Consider the following 20,420-nt stretch of genomic DNA (forward strand, 5'->3'; position numbering starts at 1 on the left):
GGTTTTGTAGGAACATTTAAATTCTCTTGGAGATATATATGCCTGTAATTGCTGGGGTTTATGGTAACTCTGTGTTTAACTTTCGAAGGAGTTGCCTTTGTTTTTGATAAAACCTGTATTGTAGAACGTGACTTAGGTTTAAGAGCCAAATGAGTTGGCTGACTTTCTGCAGGCCCTCATCCCCATCTATCAATGGGACAGTTCACCCTAGAGGATGTTTGGGTCAGCAGAGTGGACACACTCAGATAATTGCCTTGTAGAATCCTGGATGGAGAGGGAGGAGAGAGACTGAGGGCTGGGCGTGGTGGCTCAAGCCTGTAATCCCAGCACTTTGGGATCCCAGCCGAGGCAGGTGGATCACCTGAGGTCAGCAGTTCAAGACCAGCCTGACCAACATGGTGAAACCCCATCTACTAAATACAAAAAAGTAGCCAGGCATGGTGGTACAGGCCTGTAATCCCATCTACTTGAGAGGCTGAGACAGGAGGATTGCTTGAACCCAGGAGGCGGAGGTTGCAGTGAGCCGAGTTGGCGCCATTGCACTCCAGCCTGGGCAACAAGAGTGAAAACTCCATCTCAAAAAAATGAAAAGAGTCTGAGTCCCTGGTACTCAGTTCTTTTGTTAAGTTAGCTCTATGTACTAACCAATTTACCTCTTTGGAGAGGAATGGGCTAAGAGGCCAGGAGTGTTTACTGAAGTAATTCCTCATAGAGACTAAGAGTTGGAAAAAAACTAGTCTGCTCTAACAAAAAGTAAAGAGTTAAGCTAGAAACCTGAAAGCCATTCTTAGATGAAAAGGCTGTGCCGTTTTATCCAGGAAGGAAGTATATTAAGAGAAGATGATGAATTCAGTTTTAAATATGGTAAATTTGGGATTTCCGGGACAGAATGTTAGATATTTGTTTGGAGATCAGGAGATTGATCTCTGCTAGAGATGAAGATTTGAGATCTATAGAGATGAAGATTTGAGATCTATCTACATATAGGCAACTAAAATACAAGACTAGGTAGATCACGCATACAGTAAAACAGTAGAAAAGGATGTCTAGTAATTTTTTTTTTTTTTTTAATAAAGCTGCTGTGCTATGTACAAAACCCTGACCCAGAAGCAGGTCATCTGTGAGTGGTTTAGCGCCAGGTTCCCCATGAAAGTGTGTTCCATGACAGCTGAGGGGAAGGCTGCCTTTTCAGCCACACCCCATTTCCCAGGATGAGGGGCTGTCCACGCCGGACTCTGGTCCCAAGGATGTCTAGTAATTTTTATATCTGAATTCCTTGTGGTTTTATTGTGCTAACTGATGTTTCTGCTGTATTTTGCTATGAGTGGCTGATTTCCTTCTGGGTTTTGTGATTTTTAATTATGAATACAGTTATTTTGAGATCTTACCTGTGGGAATTTTTCCAGGCTTAGATCAAAGGTGATTTCCTCCAGAGAGAATGTACATTTGCTTCTATCAAGATTGGGTGGGAGATACAACCATCCTAGGGCTACCCTAAACAAAATTCTAGGTATGAAGCTTTTTTTTTTTTTTTTTTTTTTCCTGAGATGGAGTTTTGCTCTTACTGCCTAGGCTGGAGTGCAATGGCGTGATGTTGGCTCACTGCAACCTCTGCCTCCCAGCTTCAAGCGATTCTTCCGTCTCAGCCTCCCAAGTAGCTGGGATTACAGGCACATGCCGCCATGCCTGGCTAAGTTTTTTGTATTTTTAGTATAGACGGAGGTTTCATCGTATTGGTCAGGCTGGTCTCAAACTCCTGACCTCAGGTGATCCGGCTGCCTCGGCCTCCCAAAGTGCTGGGATTACAGGCCTAAGCAACTGTGCCCGGCCGGTATGAAGCCTTTAAAACCATAGGAGAAGATCAGCTTGTGGTTGTAAAATATCAGGGAAGACACCCTTGCACTGCTGTCACAGTCCCTGATCCTCTCCCAGCACCGAGTGCCGAGGTTAAAAAAGTAGTTTTCCTGGCAGTTTACTTGGTTGAGAACTGAACATTGCTGCCTCTTGTACCTTACTGCTGTCATAGTCCTGGATCCCCTCACCAGCCCTGAGTGCTAAGGTTAAAAAAGCAGTTTTCCTGGCAATTCTCTTGGTTAAGATCTGAACGTTGTTGCATCTTGTACATTGGGTCCCATAAGGTCTTGGAATTGCAAGCCAGAATTCATAGTGCTTCGCATATTGCCCTAAAGGTGAAGGAAAGCTGGTATCAGTACTCTGCATACCTTTCTAGTTTCCACTGTTTCACTTAGTTTTTGGATTCTGATCATACCTGATTTTCTGTCAAGTTTTTGATTTATATGTAAAGATTTTAAGATATTTTACTCAGCGTTTTAGTTATTTTCAGTGGGTATGAGATCGAGCCATCCATCCTGTCACTCTGGCAGAAATAGAAATGTCTTATCTGTCTCTCTCTTCAGTGTATGCGGGATAATTATTGGATGCAGGGACTTCAATCACCTTTTAAACCAAAGGTTACAGACTTGGAGCAAAATCCAGTTTCCGTTTGGCCCACATAGTATTTAGGAAATGAAAATCAGGGCCAGGTGCAGTGACTTATGCCTGTAAGCTTAGCACTTTGGGAGGCCGAGGCAGGAGGATCACTTGAGCCCAGGAGTTCAAGATCAGCCTGGGCAACATAGCGAGACCCCATCTGTATTTTTTAAAAAAGTTAAAATAAAAAATCAAGAGATTGCAGATAAAATTTTGGATTTTTTGGTTTCTCTTGAAAAATTGGAAGTTCTTAAAATGCTGGGCGTATAATGCTCCTGCCTAGCAACAATTGACTAGAACTGGGAATAGCCCTGATCCCTTCAGACTGAACATGCTTTCTTTAGTTGCTCACAGTTCTGCCACTTGTGCAGTATATGCATATGTATACACTTAAACCTATTTTACCTTATCCCATTTATGTTACCATTAGGCATTTGTGGATCATCCTTCTGCCTAATGAAAATACTGATACTCTCCCATGTGCTCCGTAGTAGTGCTGATAGACACTTTTACATTTGTTGATTTATTTAATTCTAACAACAAGCTTGGAGTTTAATCCCCTTTGAATAAAGTTATGTAGGTGGTATTAGCCCCACGTTACAGATGAAGAAACTGAGGTTCATTGAAGTTATATAAATTCTTTAAGGTCTCAGTAGTGCCACTGTTAGAATTTGAACCTAAAACCTAGAATTTGAATTCAAAGCTCTTTCGGTTTCAGTGCTTCTCTTTACTACTGCTGCTGCTGCTATTACTACTACTACTACTACTATTACTACTACTTTTTGTTTTTTTTTTTAAAGCAGTGGAACTGTTTCTTAGATGAAGTCTTTGTGAAGTCAAATATTTAAAACCAATAAAGGTAGCACTATTTTGCTGGAGAAATAGATTTGGTGGGGCACTTATTTGGGGGGTTGAAACCTGCGTGCTTAACTCTGGTAGCTTTTGGGCATCTTTCTAGAATCCCTAGGACTCTACTAAAACAGTTTGGACACTATAACATAGCCATAATCATTTGTTAAATCTTATGAAATCTCAGCTTTAGATGTTACAGATATAGTGTATCTATTTCTGTTATGCCGCCTGATAATGTCTGTAGGCTTCCTGATATGTTTGTCTGTCTTAGTGTAATCCCTCTTATGACTCAGTGGCATTTTTCTTTCATGTAAGTTTGTGTTCTGATAAGGGTGATTCTTTTAGCATTTTACTTCTGTTTTGAGAGTGTTTTAAAGTAAATCTAAAGTGAGACTTACGGTTTAATTTAATTTACTTTGCAGCATCTGATAACGAACTCTTCTTTACTTTTCAGATTCTCTTTGTGGCCAGATGGGTTTGTATGGACAGGCTTGTCCATCTGTAACTTCATTAAGGTGAGTGCTCTTTTTTTTTTCTTTATTAGAACATGCAACATTTTAAAAGTTAGACTGGTCACCTTATATTGCAATGAATTTCAGGGTGAGATTCAGAATAAAAAATTGTAGCTTGTTTTGTCAAGTAGTGCAATTTGGCGGAATGGAGTGATATTTCTGCTTACTGAAATTTTTGTGGTAATGGGATTTGGATATGCTTTTAATCTTCATTTAGTGAACTGAGTATAGTGTGGTGGTAATTTGTACATGAAACAACATAATTAACACTTCTTTGTGTTTCTTTTAAAAAGACTAATCTGGGCCAAGTGCGGTGAGTCACACTTGTACTCCCAGCATTTTGGGAGGCTGAGGCGGGTGGATCACCTGAGGTCAGGAGTTCGAGACTAGCCTGGCCAACATGGTGAAACCCTGTCTCTACTGAAAATACAAAATAATTGGCCAGGTGTGGTGGCTCACACCTGTAATCCCAGCTACTCGGGAGGCTGAGGCAGGAGAATCGCTTGAACCCAGGAGGCAGAAGTTGCAGTCAGCTGAGATTGTGCCATTGCACTCCAGCCTGGGCAACAAGAGCGAAACTCCATCTCAAAAAAAAAAAAAAGCTAATCTGCTTTCTATTCAATTTAATTAGAACATAGTAAATTTTGATTGCCTTTGTAGCAATCAAAATAAGACTGAAGATACTAATTTTAATTTCTTTCTAAGGGATGGTAAAAATATATCTAGATTTCTCTAATTTACAATAAAACATGAGAAATGTAAAAAGTAGGAACTGTTTTGTTGTGTACAACCCTGTGGTTTCAGATTTTTGAAGTCACCAGATCAGTTTTGCCAATCAATTAATATGTGAAGTCAAATTAGCAAAACAGATAAATATATGACTGTTTTTGCTGGCTTAGGCTTCCATGTTCTACCTTCACATTGGCCCCTGAGGGATTGTCATGGTTCCCAGAGTGAAAAATGATCTAAACCTAATCTGCTAATTGAAATCTTAGAGTATGAAGTGTTGATGGCAGGACCTGCTAGTTACATGTGGTTGTGTAGTCAGCCATATCATTTATTCATCTAGCATATTGAGCATCTACTGTTGTCAGGCACTGTTCTAAATGTTGGGGCATAGCAATGAGCATAACATGTAAAAATCCTGTAATCATGGAATTTACATTTTGGTGGAGGGACAATTAATAAAGAAAATAGTATAAGTATCTGTTAGTGATATGATAAGGGTTAAGGAGAAAAATAGAGAAGAGGAATAGGAAATAATAGGAGTATGTGTTATTTTAGACAGGCCAGTCCTAAGGGAAGCCTTCACTAAAAAAGGGGACATTTGAATGAAGATCTTAAAGTATGCTGGAGTGAGCCATATATTGCATAAGTGGTAGTTGAGCATTCTTTAGGCACAGAGGGAGTGCAGGAAGGTCCAAGGCGGGAGGCTGCCTTGTATGTTTGAGGAGCAGTGGAGGAGGTCATTGTGGTTGCAGCAGCGTAGATGAGGAAGGGTTATAATTGCCCAGCTTTGGAGGGCAGAAGGAGAGAGAGGAGAGATTACAAAATTGCCAGAACCATGATTGGGAATGAAGGAATCCTTACGCTTGAGAGCAATCCTGATTTTCCGGAATGCCACACACACACACACAGACAAAATGAACAATGAAGTTACCTTTGTAGTTTTTATGTACTTGACGTTTTGCAAGTCAAGGCTGACTGTCCTGTTTCTCAGTGGAAAAGCTTTTTTTTTTTTTTTGCAAAATGACTGTTGTTTCTTTAGCGTCCACTTTCTACTTATTAGACTTCCTTAAGATATTTTAGTTGTGTGAAATGCTGAAACACTCATATATTAAGGTAATTGACTGAAATTTTAAATCTCTGTGAATACTATATTTATGTTTAGGTTAAGCCTTTATTATGACATTGGGTTAGGAATAATATGTGTGTAACTTTTGTTTGATGAAAGAGAAGAGGTAATATAAGTTATGTTACAATTTACTCACTGTGTTGTAATTCCTTAGCACAATATTCTACAATCAGAATTGTTTGGGATATAACTGTATATCTAGCATTTAATTTATAAACTGAGAAGCCCTATGGCATCAGAGTCATGATATTTATTGTCCTTACGTATGTCTTTCATTTCTGTAATATTCTGTATGGTCCACGTCTGAAACAGAGGATTCCCATTCTTAGATTTGTGTATACAAGACCATTGTCTGTCACCGATTTTTCTTAGTGGAAGCCAGTATTGTTTTGAGACGAAGAAGGGAAGAAAAACTGGATTACTTAATAACCACAATAAATTTTAGTCTACTTCCCGTAGAGTCTTCCCCAAACCAGAAATGGTCCCTGCAAACTACACTGCCCAAATAGGGGTACAACCAGAAGTCTTAAAGTAACTCAAACCTACTGAAAAACATTGCTTGTTTGCCTTATCTCTCTTGTATATACTACCATGTATATACTATCTGTATATCTAGAAAGTGACTAACCTCAAGACAGGAAGCAAATGAGTTGGTGGAGAAGAACTGGTCATGTGGCTGGGAATCAGAAAATGGATAGGCAGGTGGGAGTTTGTAGGCACAAGTATGAGTGGGAGTGGACAATTTATGTGTAAGTGAAGGTAGTGAATAGAAGGAAAGTATAAAAAATTTGTTGGTTGGAAGAGGGTAGTTAGTAAATGGATTAAAACTCCCTCAGTCTCCTTAAGTATTTGGGGTAAGGTAAACAAGTACTACTTTCTGTGGATGATATTGGATCCTTGTTTAATCTGACTTTGTTAGAATTGTTGTTAAAATTAGACTTGCTGTATTTTTATGATTACAAAGTAGTACATATTTATTGTAGAAAATTTGGGAAAACAGAGCTTGCCTTTTTTATACCAGTAGATATTAAATGTGAATTAGAAAAAGACCCTCTAAATTTGCCTTAAAAAAATGACTGCAGAATAGTTTGTAGTGATAGTTAAGTATACTCTGTAATTGTAAGCAGATTGCTCTGACACTTTGGTCTACTTTACTTGCCAGTATAGGTAGAATTGCATTTCAACAGAAGTCACTGTAACAACATCATATTCTACATGAGACTATTTTAGCATTCAGGATTCTCTAGGGAGGCTGAAACCATACCAGTATTTGAACAGAGATAATACTTTAATAGAATTGATAACTAGATATAAATGTTAACTAAGTAACATAAAGGATAAAAACAAAACTAAAATATCACGAAGATAGACACAACAGGAAGCAGCTACTGCCCATAGGGCTCGGGGACCAAAGGGAACGAGAAAACATTAGGAACTTAGAGGAAAGTCCCCGAAGAAATGAAACTTAGACCTCTGAGAGGCTGCTGCATGATCGATGCTGGTGTCTGAGCTTGGAAGAGGGGTTCTGTAAGGTTGGGACCCAGACCTTGCTGGCTGATGCTGGTGTGTCTCAGTGGTTTATGGTGAAGCTAGTTCTGGAAGTGTTGGAAACACTGTAAGCTGGATTCACTTGTTGCTACTGGAAGGACCTGCTGCTATAGGGCTGAAGAAGCCTGTGTTGGGGAAATGCTCTTATGAAACCTAAAGATTACATAGGAAGATAGAGTCTTTTCTTCCTCCTCCTCCAGCCTTGCAGTTCATCTTGAGTGCCTCTTCTTGGGAGAGCTTTTACAGAGAGTCTTAGTGCAAGCACCACAAAGCAGAATACGGGTAGGGGTGCTGCAGTTTGGAGCTGAGGGGCAATAACCTAATAGCTGCCTTCCTTGCTCCAACAGACTGCTGAGAAATAGGGTACAAGAAGATATTTTCTAAGATGTTTTGCAGCTAGTATTTATGGGATTTAGTAGAGTACTGCATATTACTTAAAAAATCCTCAGAAGTTTTTTAAACACTGTGAAATTATATTAAAAATTTATGTTAAGATTCACAAGTATTTGCAGTCTGAATCTATTGTATTTATATCCTGAGTTTGGGTGATAGAGTCTGGATAGTGAGGGATAGCAGGCCATTCACATCTGTTCAATTCCTGAGTTTTGGATAGCAAGAGTAAGAGTTCAGAGAGTGGGGCCGGGCGCCGTGGCTCACGCCTGTAATTCTAGCACTTTGGGAGGTCAAGGTGGGCGGATCACGAGGTCAGGAGTTTGAGACCAGCCTAATCAATATGGTGAAACTCTGTCTCAACTAAAAATATAAAAAATTAGCCAGGTGTGGTGGCGCTCGCCCTTAGTCCCAGCTACTTGGGAGGCTGAGGCAGGAGAATCGCTTGAACCCGGGAGGCAGAGGTTGCAGTGAGCTGAGATTGTGCCACTGCACTCCAGCCTGGGCGACAGAGTGAGACTCCGTCTCAAAAAAAAGAAAAAAGTTCAGAGAGTGATGGATATAATTTCTGTTAAACAGTAGAATCTTAAAAGTTTATCAGAATCTTTTTGTTTCCTGAGTTTGGATAAGATGGATTTGAATCCTCAGATGTACCTGTATTTTATTTCCAAGTACAGATTCAGTAATAACAACAGCTTACTGAAAAAGCAAAAGCTTTTCTTGGCTATTTGCTTTATGTATACGAGTGAATATGTTTGTATCTCATATGACATACTTCTTTTACATATTGTAACGACAGACTATTTTTTGTAATTTTATTTTGTTTCAATTTTTAATTTTTGTGGGTAAAATGTATATTTATGGGGTACATAAGATATTTTGATACAGGCATGCAGTGCATAAGTGGGGTATATTCATCACCTCAAGCATTTATCCTTTGTGTTACAAAGAATCCAATTATTTTAGTTATTTAAAAATGTACAATTAAATTATTACTGACTATAGTCACCCTGTTGTGCTATCAAACACAAGATCTTAGTTACTCCTCCTATTTTTTTTGTACCCGTTAGCCATTCTCACTCTCCCTGACGCCCCACTACTCTTCCCAGCCTCTGGTAACCATCCTTCTACTCTGTCTCCGAGTTGTTTTCGTTTTTAGCTCTCACAAATAAGTGAGGACATGCAGTTTATATTTTTGTGCCTGGCTTATTTCACTTATCATAATGACCCCCAGTTCCATCCATGTAGAAAAATTACAGGATCTCGTGTATATATGTACCATATTTTATCTATTCATCTGTTGATGGACGCTTAGGATGCTTCGAAATCTTGGCTATTGTGAACAGTATTGCAACCAATATGGGAGTGCAGTTATCTCTTTGATATGCGGATTTGCCTTCTTTTGAGTGTATACCCAGCGCTGGGATTGTTGGATCTTTATGGTAGCTCTACTTTTAGTTTTTTTGAGGAACTTCCAAACTGTTCACGGTAGTGGTTGTACTAATATACATTCCCTCCAACAGTGTACAAAATCCAGTGTTCCCTTTTCTCCACATCCTCTCCAGCATTTGTCATTGCCTGTCTTTTGGATAAAAGCCATTTTAACTGGGGTGAGACGACGTGTTACTATAGTTTTGATGTGCATTTCTCTGATGATCAGTGACATTGAGCACCTTTTCATACACCTGTTTGCCATTTGTATGTCTTTTGAGAAATGCCTATTTAGATCTTTTGCCCATTTTAAAAATCAGATTATTAAATTTTCTCCTATAGAGTTATTTGAGCTCCTTATATATTCTGGTTATTAATCCTTTGTCAAATGAGTAGTTTGCAGATATTTTCAGCCATTTTGTGGCTTGTCTCTTAACTTTTTTGGTTGTTTCCTTTGCTGTGCAGAAGCTTTTTAACTTGATGTGATCCCATTTGTCTATTTTTGCTTTGGTTGCCTGTGCTCGTGGGGTGTAACTCAAGTAATCTTTGCCCACTCCAACATCCTGGAGAGTTTCCCCAGTGTTTTCTTTTAGTAGTTTAGTTTGAGGTTTTAGATTTAAGTATTTAATCCATTTTGGTTTGATTTTTGTATATGGCAAGAAATAGGGGTCTAGTGTTATTCTTCTGCATATGGGTGTCCAGTTTTCCCAGCACCTTGTTGAAGAGACTATCCTTTCCATTATATGTTCTTGGAACCTTTGTCAAAAATGAGTTCACTCTCGATATATGTATTTGTTTTCTGGGTTCTCTATCCTGTTCCATTGGTCTATATCTGTTTTTATGCCAGTACCATACTGTTTTGGTTACTATAGCTCTGTAGTATAACTTGAAGTCAGATAATGTGATTCCTCCAGTTTTGTTCGTTTTGCTCAGGATAGCTTTGGGTATTCTGAGTCTTTGGTGGTTTTATATAAATTTTAGGATTTTTTTTCTACATCTGTGAAGAATGTCATTGGTATTTTGATAGGGAGTGCATTGAATCTTTAGTTTGCTTTGGATAGTATGTACATTTTAACAGTATTGATTCTTCTAATCCATGAACATGGAGTATCATTCCTTTTTTTGGTGTCTTCAGCTTCTTTCCTAAATAATTGATGGCTTTCGTTGTGGAGGTCTTTCACTTCTTTGGTTAATTCCTAGGTATTTTATTTTATTTGTACCTATTGTAAATGAGATTACTTTCTTGATTTCTTTTTCGGATTGTTCGCTCCTGGCATATAGAAACTCTGGTTTTTGTATGTTGATTTTTATCTCCTGCAACTTTACTGAATTTGTCAGTTCTAGTAGTTTTTTGGTGGAGTCTTTAGGTTTTTCCAAATATAAGATCATATCATCTGTAAACAAGGATAATTTGACCTCTTCCTTTCTAATTTGTATGCCCTTTATTTTTTTCTCTTGTCCGATTGCTTGAGCTAGGACTTCCGTTAATTTGGTTTGGTCAAAGCAAAATAGGTTTGCTGTTTCTTAGGGCTTGTAGAAATGGCACCCTTTCTGCATTTCTGAATTACCTAACATTTATTAGAGGATTTATTTTATGATTCTCACATGTATGCATTCTGGGATACAGTAGTACTTGTAGTAGTTTCTGGTGATATTTAATACCTTCTACCTGAGATCACTTCCTCTTACATTTTTCTGTATTTATCCTTTTTTATCACTCATTTTTGTTAACGCTTCTTCCTTAAAGATGCCTTTTATTATTGATCTTATTTGTCTACTTATTGTATGCCAGGGAACACATAGAAATATTTGAGTGCCCCAGATGAATTTCCTGTCCATCTGTTTCCTCATTTCCCTGCTCTTGAAATTGATGACCCTGCTGTTTAGAACTACCAGAAGAAGGTAGATTTATTTCAAGCGTTCTTGCTGCCTCATTTCTAGAGGCATACTGGTATTGATAAAGCAGCTGTGGTATATAGACTTAAGATAATGTAGATACAGGTTCACATCTCTCTCTGCCACATATTAGCCATGTACTCTTGGGTAAATTACTTTTCCTAATTTTGCTTTAATAGAGTTGCTAATGTTTACTTCACCGCTCTTCAAAGCATCACTGAATATGCTGGTGAGTTAAATGTAAAACGTGCCTGCTAACAGTGCACATGGTGCAAAATTATACTGAAAAATAAAAAAGTAATTATATGATTTGACTTAGAAAGCTTATCATAGGCAAGCTTTGTGGTTCAGTGGCACTCAATGCAGAAACATATTTCCAGGCATTTGGAGCACCCACTCTTCTAAATTAGGAGTTTAGGCTATACTCCCCTTCCCATACAGAGGAAGAGGATTCAAGGAATTAAATTTATACGTGAGGAATCTGGCATATTTTCTCCTCTTTTCTAGTTTCTAATAGTAGAAAGCAAAAAGGTTCATCATTTTTAGAATAAAAGAAGGAATGAGACAGATTTGTATCCTTTGCTAACAGTATAAAAACATGGGGTAGAAGAAAGTTTACTATTTTCCTTTGTTCTATTTCCCCTTCATCCTAAATTCTAAGATTCTAGAATATCTACCAGTAGTATCAGGTTTGCCACTGATCTTCAGGCTAAGGATGTTGCTGACATTTAATATTATATGTTTACTATATTTAATACAGTTAAAAGTTTAGGCTTTTGGGTCCCAGACAGTGGCAGAAATAGCCTTTGCATTATCATGCCATATTTATCATTATCATTTTTATTAATTTCTTGGAATTAGTAAAATCTTTATGAATGTACATGTTTAGATATGGCATGTTCCAATTAAATTATGAGTAATGAGAAAATCCTCTTAAATTTGACAATTACAGAAACTTTCTCTAAAATGCGTTTTGAGTTTTCTGATATGGGAGCTAGTAACCTTTTGTGGCTATTTAAATATAAGTTAATTAAAAATAGGTAAAATTGAAAATTCGCTTCGTTAGTCATACTAGCCACATTTTAAGTGCTCACTCGCTGTACATGGCTAGTGGCTGTCATATTGGACAGCATGCAGATATTTGCATTGTTGGAGAAAGTTCTGTTGGGGAGCGCTGGTCTGTTTTATGTTTGATTAAGACAGGGTCTTGCTTTGTCGCCCAGGCTGGAGTACAGTGGCACAGTTATGACTTGTGGTAGCCTCAACGTCTTGGGCTTAAGAGTTTCCCCCACCTCAGTCTCTAGGGTAGCTGGGACTGACTACAGGCACGTGCCATCATGCCCAGCTAATTTTTAAATTCTTTGTAGAGATGGGTCTCCCTGTGTTGCCCAGGCTGGTCTCAGAGCTCTTGGGTTCAAGCGATCTGCCCTCACTGGCCTCACAAAGTGCTGGGATTTACAGACATTGGCTACTGTGCCAGGCTTAACAGCACTAGTCTGGATCACCCTAAGTATAATTTAATCTTTTTTTTTTTTTTTTTGAGACAGAGTCTCGCTCTTTCGCCCAGGCTGGAGTGCAGTAGTGCGATCTTGGCTCACTGCAACCTCCACCTCCCGGGTTCAAGCGATTATCCTGCCTCAACCTCCTCAGTAGTTGGGATTACAGGCGCCCGGCTAATTTTTTGTATTTTTAGTAGAGACGGGGTTTTGCCATGTTGCCCAGGCTGGTTTCAAACTCCTGAGCTCAGGCAATCCGCTGCCTCGGCCTCCCAAAGTGCTGGGATTACAGGCATAAGCCACCACCCTCAGTCATAATTTAATCTTTAAGATCCTAATGTCCTAAGGCCTCCATTTCTGAACACCAGATATTGAGGAGTACTACTGACTGACTTATTCATTAACTTAAGGACATAAAGTTGCTTTTGTGACTGAATACTCACTTTGGTAGATACCATTTATGGTGTTCTTACTGTTAGACCAGGCATTATTTAAGCACTTTTAAGTTTATTAAGTTCCCCCAACAATTCTGTGAGGTCAGTACCATTATTATCCTTACTTCATAAATGAGGAAACTGAGGTAAAGTTAATTAACTCAAAGATATATAGGTAATTAGGGATAGAGCTGGGATTCATATTTAGGTCCTTATCCAGTGCCCATGCTTTAACCATTTAATTCTACTGCCTCTTGGCTATAAGTATTTATTGTAATTTCAGGCTTTTTTCTTAAATGAAGGCTGCCAAACAATTTTCTTCTTAATTGAGGGCACTATAAAAAATAAGTAAAAAAGAGAAGTGTCAATGCAGGAGACTGTAGAAAAAGGTAATAGAAAACCAGCGCTTTAATTTTGGAATACTAAAATTGAAAAACAAATCTTGTTTAAAATTGATAAAATTTTTTGTTTTTTTTTTAACAAAAGACAGGTTTTTTTTTTTTAAATTTCAGGGAGGTGGAGAAATTTTGAGTTTTTATGAGGGGGAATCATATATTAGAGGTAATAGGGAATAAAAAGCATCACTGAATATACTAGTGAGTTCAATATAAAACACATGCCTACTAACAGTACATATAGTGCAAAATAGTACTACTGAAAAATAAAAAAATTGTATGATTTGATATAATAAGCTTATCATAGGCAAGCTTTATGGTCCAGTGGCACTCAGTGTAGAGACATCTCTAGGCATTTGGAGCATCCACTTTTCTAGATTAGGGTTTAGGCTGTACTCTACTTGCCATACAGAAAACTTGGGGGCAGTGGAGATTTCCCAACTCCATGCCTAGGCATACCTCTGGGTAACTGGTGGTTGCCCATTGGACCCCAATTCTCCTCTGCCCCCCATACCTGGTGCTTATGCCCTGCTATTGGGGGACCTGTAGGTGGACCTGCCTGGTCTGGACCCACCTGTCTTGGTCTCCTGCTCCAGGGCTGGGCAGGGAGCTCAGACCACTGTGCATTCTGCAGATCAGCCCATTGCCTGAGGCAACAGAGAGCTTCTCAGTAAGCAAGGATCAAGTATATACCCATCTATATTGGCTTCAGCTGGCTCTTACCTGTGAGTGCCACCTACTGACCTGGAAGTTTAATTGCATGACACAATAGAAAATCTGCTGACAAGTGTACAGCACTAGGGATCTTGATAAACTTCCTGAGACCTCCACCATCCTGGCCCCACAAGATGTAGTAAGCCTACTCCCACGCCCAGTACATCAATAATACAACCAGCATTTGAGAAAACTACCATTCAAAGGCTAACTGTAACCAGGGAACTTAATACAGACTCTTTGCCACTGAAAGCACCCAGAACTAAAGCCAAAAGACCCTACAGAACATACATTATAGACACCTCCTGAAGGGGAGAAAAAATCACATCGAAATGAAAGGAAATTCAAAAAATAAGGAGAGATGGCTTATCTAGATGAGAAGCAACCAGAGAAACAACTCTGAAACTATGAAAAAAGTGTGTTACAATGCCTCAGAAGGATCACATTAACTCTCCAGCGGTAGATCCTAACCAAAATTAAAATCTTTGAAATATAAGATAAAGAATTCAGAATGTTTTGGTTTTAAAGAAACTCAATGAGATCCAAGAGAAAGTTGAAAATGCACACAAATCAGAAAAACAGTTTGGGATATGAAAGGAGATATCATGAAAAATAAACCCAAACATATATTGGAAATGAAAAATTCATTGAAGGAATTATAAAACATAGTTGAAAGCTCTAATGCTAGTCTAGAGAAAGTAGAATAAAGAATTTCAGAGCGGGAAGACAGGTCTTTTGAATTAACCCAGTCAGATGAACATAAGGGAAAAAAGAAGTAGAGTAAGTGAACAAAGGCCAGGTGTGGTACCTCATGCCTATACTCCCAACACTTTGGGAGGCCGAGGCGGGTAGATCACTTGAGGGTCAGGAGTTCAAGACCAGCCTGGCCAACATGGTGAAACTCCATCTCTACTAAAATACAAAAAAATTAGCAGAGCTTCGTGGTATGTGACTGTAGTCCCAGCTACTTGGGAGGCTGAGGCAGGAGAATCGCTTGATTCCAGGAAGTGGAGGTTGTGGTGAGCCAAGATCGTGCCACTACACTCCACACTGGGCGACAGAGTGAAACTCCATCTCAAAAGAAAAAAGGAAAGTGAAAAAGTCTTGGAGAAATATGGGATTGTATAAAGCATCCAAACTTACAGGTTATAGGTATTCTAGAGAAGAAAAAGTAAAAAGTGTAGAAAAGCTATTTCAGGGAGTAATAAGGAAAAACTTCTGTAGTCTGGGAAGAGATTTAGACATCCAGATACAAGCTCAGAGAACTCCTGAGAGATACATTGCAAGAAGAACCTCATCTAAGGATATAGTCATCAGACTGTTCAAAGTCAGTGTGAAGGAAAAAATTCTAAGAGTAGCAAGAAAGAGGGGATTACCTATAAAGGAAATCCCATCAAACTAAACACTGAACTTCTCAGCAGAATCCCTACAAGCCAGCTGGAAGAGATTGGGGGCCTATTTTTAGTGGCCTTAAGGAAAAAATTACCAGCCAAGAATTTATTTTGTTTGTTTTTTGGGCAGGGTCTCAGTCTACTACCCAAACCTGGAGTACAGTGGCGTGATCACAGCTCACCACAGCCTTTACTTCCCAGGCTCAAGTGATCCTCTTGCTCAGCCTCCCAAGTAGCTGGGACTACAAGCACATGCCACCATGCCCAGCTAATTTTCTAGTATTTTTAGGAGAGACAGGGGTTTGCCATGTTGCTCAAGCTGATCTTAAACTCCTGAACTGAAACAGTCCGCCCGCCTTGGCCTCTCAACATACTGGGATTATAGGTGTGAGCCACCATGCACAACCACCGGCCAATAATTTTATATCCTGCCAAAAAATAAGCTTTGTAAATGAAGGAGAAATAAAGTCTTTCCCAGACAAACACATGTGAATGGAATTCATCATCACTATACTGATCATATAAGAAATGCTGAAAGGAGTTCTAAACATATTAACGAAAGGACAGTACTTGCCATCATAAAAGTACAAAGCTCACAGAGTCTGTAAAGCAGTTATATAGTTGAAACTCCAAGGCAACTAACAACACTGTGACAAGAACAAAACCTCACATATCTATATCTCTGTCTCTGTCTATCTATTTTTTTTTTTTTTTGAGACATAGTCTTGCACCATCGCCCAGGCTGGAGTGTAGTGGCACCATCTTGGCTCACTGCAACCTCTGCCTCCCAGGTACAAGTGATGCTCCTGCCTCAGCCTCCTGAGTGGCTGGGACTACAGGTGTGTGCCACCACACCCGACTAATTTTGTATTTTTAGTAGAGACAGGAATTCACCATACTGGCCAGGCAGGTCTCAAACTCCTGACCTTGTGATCCGCCCACCTGGGCCTCCCAAAGTGCTGGGATTACAGGCGTGAGCCACCGTGCCTGGCCTATATATATATATATATTTTAAGATGGAGTCTTGCTGTCTTGCCCAGGTTGGAGTGCAGTGGCATGGTCTTGGCTCACTGCAACCTCTGCCACCTGGATCCAAGCAATTCTCCTGCCTTAGCCTCCCAAGTAGCTGGGATTACAGGCATGTACCACCACACCTGGCTAACTTTTGTATTTTTTAGTAGAGGTGAGGTTTTGCCATGTTGGCCAGGCTGATCTCAGCTCCTGACCTCAAGTAATCCGCCCACTTTGGCCTCTTAAAGGGCTGGGATTATGGGCATGAACCACAACACCTAGCCACATATCAATATTAACCTTGAATGTAAATGGCCTAAATGCTCCGCTTAAAACATACTGAGTGGCAAATGAAATTAAAAAAAAAAAAAAGACCCAACCAGCTGCTGCCAGCAAGAGACCCCACACACACTGGTTAAAGACAGCTACAGACTCAAACTAAGGGGGTGAAAAACGGTTTATCATACAAATAAATGGAAAACAGAAGCCAGCAGTAGTATACATTCTCGTATCAGATAAACTTCAAACTGTAATAGTAAAAAAAAAAAAAAAAAAAAGACAAGAGCATTATATAATGATAAAGGGTTTGATACAACAAGGAGATTTAACTATCCTGAATACATGTGCACCCCACACCAGACCACCCAGATTCATAAATACTACTAGGCCAAAGCAAACAGAATGATGGCAATACAATAACAGTGGAGGACATCAGCACCTCACTGACATCACCATTCAGATCATGGAGGCAGAAAGTCAAAAAATAAATTCTGGACTTAAACTATAGACCAAATGGACCTAATAGACATTTACAGAACATACATTAATCTTATCTGCACGTGGAACGTTCTCCAAAATTGACCATATGCTTGGCCATTAAACTAAGTCTCAATACATTCCAAAATACTGAAATCAGATCAAGTATCTTTTTGGAGCACAGTGGAATAAAATTAGAAATCAAATACCAAGAGGAACTATTCAAGTAGATGGAAACTAAACAACATGCTCCTGAATGAACTTTGGGTAAACAATGCAATTAAGGCAGAAATTGAAAAAAATTTTGAAATAAATGAAAATGGAGGCACAGCATACCAAAACCTCTGGGATATCAGTGCTAAGAGGAAAGTTTATAGCATTAAATGCCCACGTTAAAAAGATAGGAAGATCTCGAGCTACCACCATACATCAAGGAACTGGAAAAATAACAAACCAAACAAAAAGCTAGCAGAAGAAAAAGAGCAAAGAGCAGAGCAGAGCTAAATGAGGCAAAAAAATGACACAAAGGATAAGTGAAACAAAAAGTTGTTTCTTTGAAAAGATACACAAAATTGACAGACTGCTAGCTAAGTTAACCAAGAAAAGTTAAGTTTTAAATACAAGCAGAAATGATAAAGACAGCATTACACCTGACACCACAGAAATACAAAAGATCATCAGCGACTGCTGTGAACATTTATGTACTCATAAACTAGAAAAAGCTAGGGGAAATGGACAAATTCCTGGAAACATACGACCTCCCAAGACTGAACCAGGAAGAAATGTGAATCCTGAACAGACCAATAACAAATAACAAAATTCTATCAGTAGTAAAGGAGAACTGTATTAGTCTGTTCTCATGCTGATATAAAGAACTACCTGAGACTGGGTAATTTATAAAGGACAGAGGTGTAGTTGACTCAGTTCCACAGGGCTGGGGAAGCCTCAGAAAACGTACAATCATGGCAGAAGGGGAAGCTGACTTGTTCTTCACATGGCGGCAGGAAGTAGAAGTGCTGAGCAAAGCGGAGGGAAGCCCCTCGTAAAATCATCAAATCTCATTAGAACTCACTATCAAGAGAGCAGTATGAGGGTAACTGCCCCCATGATTCAATTACCTGCCACTGGATCCTCCCACGACACATGGGAATTAAGGGAACTACGAGATGAGATTTGGGTAGGGACAGAGCCAAACCTATCACCTTCTAACAGCAAAAAAGGCCAGGACCAGATAGATTTATAGCTGAATTTTGCCAGACATATAAAGAAAAGTTGGTATTTAGGAAAGAATACTGAAACGATTTCAGAAAATTAAGGAGTAATTCCTTTCTAACTCATTCTACAAAACCAGTATCAAAGTCAGGCGAGGACACTAGATACCAAAGTCAGGTGAGGACACTAGGTACCAGTCAGGCATGGACACAACCAGAAAAGAAAACCACAGGCCAATATCCCTAATGAACATAGGTGCAAAAATCCTCAACAAATACTGAATCCAACAGCACATCAAAAAGATTATATATCTTGATCAAGTGGGTTTTATTCCAGGAATGCAAGAATGTTGAAGTGTGTGCAAATCAATGAACGTGATTCACCATGTAAATAGAACCAAACCCCAAAACCGTATGATTATCTCCATAGATGCAGAAAAGGCATTTGATAAAATCCAACATTGCCTCATAACAACCCTCAATAAACTAGGCACTGGAGGTACATACCTTAAAATAATAAGAGCCATATATGAGAAACCTACAGACAACATCATGTTGAAGGGGAGAAGTTGAAAACATTCTCTTTAAGAACAGGAGCAAGACAAGGGTGTCCACTCTTACCACTCTTCTTCAACCTAGTGCTGGAAATCCTAGCCAGAGCAATTAGGCAAGAGAAAGAAATAAAAGGCATCCAAATTGAAAAAGAGGAAGTTTGCTGATAACAAGACTGTATACCTAGAAAACTCTTAAAGACTCCTAGACTTTTTATTAAAGTTTCAGAATACAAAATCAATGTACAACGATCAGTAGCATTTCTATACAATAATGTTCAAGCTGATAACCAAATCAAGAACCCAGTCCCATTTACGGTAGACACACCCACCCACCTACACACCCCCCTCCCACATCCCTAGGAATACATTTAACCAAGGAGGTGAAAGATCTTTACAAGGAGAACTACAAAACACCAATGGAAGAAATTGCAGATGACACAAGCAAATGGCAAAACATCTTGTGCTGATGGATTGGAAGAATCAGTATCATGAAAATGAGCATACTACCCAAAGCAATCTACAGATTCAATGAAGTTCTTCTCAAATTACCAACATCATTTTTCACAGAATTAGAAAAACAGCACTAAAGTTCATATGGAATCGAAAAAGTACTCAGCCAAAGCAATCCTAAGCAAAAGGAACAAATTCAGAGGCATCCGCTTGCCTGACCAAGTTATACTACAAGGCTGTAGTAAGTAAAGCAGCACGATAGTGGTTCAAAAATATGCATAGAGATCAGTGAAACAGAATAGGGAGCCTAGAAATAAAGCCACATACCTACAACCAACTGATCTTTGACAAAGTTGATGAAAATAAACAGTGGAGAAAGGACATTAACACCCTATTCAATAAATGGTGCTGGGATGTTGGCTAGCCATATGTAAAAGAATGAAACTGGACCCTTGTGTCTCACCATGTACAAAAATTAACTCAGGCTGAATGGATTAAAGACTTGAACATAAGACCTTAAACTATAAAAGTCCCAGAAGAAAACTTAGGAAGAACTCTTGGTTGTTGGCCTAGGCAAATAATTTATGATGAAGACAAGAATAGACAAATGAGACTTAATTAAACTAAAAGCTTCTTCACAGCAGAAGAAATAGCAGATTATTAAGCAGCCTATAGAATGGGAGAAAATATTTGCAAATGATTACTTTCACAAAGGATGAACACCCAGAATCTACGTGGAACTCTAATAACGAGGAAAAAACAACTTCTTTTAAAAACTAAGCAGAGGACATGAGACATTTCTTGAAGAAATACAATTGCCAACAAACACATGAAAAAAATGCTCAACATTACTAATCATCAGAGAAATGCAAATTAAAATCACAGTGAGATACCATCTTACACCAGTCAGAATTGCTGTTAAAAAGCCAAAAAATAACAGATGTTGGTGTGGTTGTGGAGAAAAGACAATGCTTATACACTGCTGATGGGAACGTAAATTAGTTCAACCTCTGTGGAAAACTATGGAGATGTCT

The 20,420-nt window shown here is 39.0% G+C and overlaps 1 protein-coding gene across 26 annotated transcripts in view; it reads left to right on the top strand.

The window, feature by feature from the left end:
* Positions 1-20,420, top strand: part of FOXJ3 (forkhead box J3) — a 152,048-nt gene that overhangs the window by 21,378 nt on the left and 110,250 nt on the right. For 25 of the 26 annotated variants that reach the window (XM_045373292.3, XM_005543753.4, XM_074010666.1 and 22 more), the window contains one exon: positions 3,797-3,857. Coding sequence is in view for 18 of the 26 variants with exons in the window: in XM_065524116.2 (XP_065380188.1) it covers positions 3,797-3,857 (61 nt within the window). In the remaining 8 variants the exon portion in view is untranslated. Of the gene's footprint in view, positions 1-3,796; positions 3,858-16,125; positions 16,244-20,420 lie in introns of those variants that run through there. The other variant, XM_065524156.2, reaches the window with a different exon arrangement.

The sequence above is a fragment of the Macaca fascicularis genome, chromosome 1 (genome assembly GCF_037993035.2).
Source record: "Macaca fascicularis isolate 582-1 chromosome 1, T2T-MFA8v1.1".
NCBI lineage: Eukaryota > Metazoa > Chordata > Mammalia > Primates > Cercopithecidae > Macaca > Macaca fascicularis.